Source organism: Rhincodon typus, chromosome 9 (genome assembly GCF_021869965.1).
Source record: "Rhincodon typus isolate 14 chromosome 9, sRhiTyp1.1, whole genome shotgun sequence".
Lineage (NCBI taxonomy): Eukaryota > Metazoa > Chordata > Chondrichthyes > Orectolobiformes > Rhincodontidae > Rhincodon > Rhincodon typus.
Window position 1 is genome coordinate 15,277,355 of NC_063340.1, and position 2,670 is coordinate 15,280,024.

Consider the following 2,670-nt stretch of genomic DNA (forward strand, 5'->3'; position numbering starts at 1 on the left):
GGGGGGGAAACGCCCATCTAGGGGAAGGAGGCAGGCTGACTGAGGGGGAATGAAGGGCCCAGAACATGTAGCTGCAGGTGTCTGGGGTGATGCTGCGTGTTTGCAGGGCACAAATACCTGGACCAGCTAGCCTCCCAATACTGCACCAGAACCTTTCGCCCCATAAGGTAATGATGGCCCTCTGTGTTGGTCCTGCTCCTTGTGCATACACGTGAGCTGACAACAGTGAAGTGGCACGGGGCAAACAGGCCCCTTTCCGTCCACCCACCCACCCACCCTCCCTACCAACATCCACTGCTGAAGTTGTGCATGCAACTTTGTTTCAGAAAACCAGTCAATAATTGTGGGTCCTGCCTCCGGGATAAAATAGGGTATAATGTGGAGGAGCACTTTACCGAGCTGCTGGTGCATGTGTCTGGCTTCGATGCTGTTTGAAGGGCTGGTGTAGGCTCAATGGGCTGAATGGCTTCTATCTGATTCTATGTTCTGGTATCTGTTCGTTTCAGAGGTTAAAGAGCAGCTTGACTGAGCATCAGCCGCAGTTGTACCAAGTGCTGGAAGATGGGAAGAAGCTTTTGGCGTGCATTAATTGTGCAGACCTGGAGGCTCAGATAGCCCAGCTGGGGGAGCACTGGCTATCCAGTACTACAAGAGTGAGCAAGGAGTTACATCGACTCGAAACTGTCCTGAAACACTGGAACAGGTAAAAGGGAGAACTCTCGGTGGTGGGACTAAACTGTGGCTCCCGTGTCCAAAATTCAATCTGTAGGTTTCCCAGTCTGCTCTTTCACTTCAGGCTCTCCTCCCACATTCTGCAGCCACTGCTGAAGTGTAAGGGATGCTGCAGCCAGTTTGTGCACAGCAAGATCCCACACACAGCAATGTGACAACGACCAGATCGCCTGATTTGGTGATGTTAGTTGAAGGGTAGATATGGTGAATACTGCCATAATCATTCCCAAAAGTGCCATTGAATCTTGCAGGTCTACTTGAGTGGGCAGGTGAGCCCTCGGTTTTAACATTCCATCAGAAACATGAGACCTCCCGCATTCCAGCCTGGACGGTGTGCTCAAGCATCTGAAATGAAGCTTAGAGCTCCTTACTGCTGCATTTCACTGAGACTAGCTCTAAGTCTGAGCCTGAAAAGTAACCTTTGTGCTTCTGCTTACCCTCTTCCTTATTGCAAGGTGAATCCTTAGCACCCATTGAGGGTAAGATCCCTCTGGTAGACTGCTACCCCCCATCCTCTTTCCTTGTAGGCCTGGTGTGGTAAAGGAGAGCCACTTGGTAATCTAATGAGAGAAAGCCTTTGTTTTAAACAAGATGCAGTTTATTGCATGGCAGCAGCTAGATACAAGTTACATTAATGTAATTAGCCATGAATAAAGCGAGGGCATAGATTGAAAGTGATTTGCAATAGAAGGAAGGATGAAATGAGGAAAAACATTTTCAGACTGAGGGCCTGGAATGCTCTGCCTGGAAGTGTGGTGGAGGCATCCAAGAGAGCATTGGATGAGTATTTGGACAGAAATAATGTACAAGAGGTGTGTTGGTTTAGCTCAGCTGGCTGGAAGGTTGGTCTGTGAAGCAGTGTGAAACCAACAGGGTCGGTTCAATTCCCAAAACCGGCTGAGGTTACCCTGTAGGACTCTCCTTCTCAACCTCTCCCCTACCTGAGGTGTGGTGGCCCTCAGGTTAAACTACCACCAGATATCTCTCTGTAATGAGAGAGCAGCCTTATGATCTGGTAAGACTATGGCGATTTGACCTGAATGTGTAAGAGAATGGGGGAGAAAGCAGGAGATTGGACGCAGGCAGTGAGGTTCTTTGGTGAACTGGTACAGTGGAACTGTAGGCTGAATGGGCTCTTTCTGCATCTTAATATTTCTGTGATCATTGCAGAGGATACGAAGAAGACCCAGATGATGTGTTTCACTCCTTAGAGACCGTAAGCTGTTCTCCCATCAATCAGATCCTTGTACAACAATCTCCATGAAGATTGACTCAGGAATGGCTTAACAGTGTCACCTAAAGTGGTCACTTTTCAGTTGTGTGTTTGGAGCTTGAAGCCCAACAGACTGTTTGTTTGGCTATGGCGACATCACAGCAGTTACTGACCCTGTCCTCAAATGAAATACCCAAGGTCAAGCTCACTTTGCAGAAGGGGTGACTGGATAGTGAGCAAGAACAGGTGCCCTGTCTCACTGAGGCCACTTACCAGCCCAAAAGCCACAGAGACTCGGGACTGCTGTAATAGCACGTACCCCGTCGGATTATCTTTTACCAACTGTTTGATAAGGGATGATGGAAAGTGTTCTCCCTGAAGAGACAGTCGGATCCCATTTCACCGAGGTGATTTACATCTTCGAGATTATTATGGAAAGAGTTGATAACAGCTTGCAGAAGATAATTCTTTCATAAAACCACTTTGTTCACTTACATTTGTTTTGCCTGGCCTTTAAAGCTAAGGAGAGCGCATGCAGCTTTGTTTAATTTCCAACATTGTGAGTCTCATACAGGTCAGCTAATGACCACTTTACTCTTAAACTGTTCATTTTGATGTAAATTATATCCGACTGGTTCTTCACTTTTTTTAAATAGGGCTTTCGGAATTTAAAATCTGCTTCTACATGGTGGAAATCTGGTCAAGTTTTCAGAGATAGTAGGAAC

General features: G+C 47.1%; 1 protein-coding gene across 6 annotated transcripts in view; it reads left to right on the plus strand.

Moving 5' to 3' along the window:
• The window catches only part of LOC109912528 (nesprin-1-like), a 194,567-nt gene that overhangs the window by 65,306 nt on the left and 126,591 nt on the right, over positions 1-2,670 (plus strand). For all 6 annotated transcript variants that reach the window (XM_048600820.1, XM_048600819.1, XM_048600821.1 and 3 more), the window contains one exon: positions 507-703. In XM_048600820.1, the coding sequence (XP_048456777.1) occupies positions 507-703 (197 nt within the window). The remainder of the gene's footprint in view (positions 1-506; positions 704-2,670) is intronic.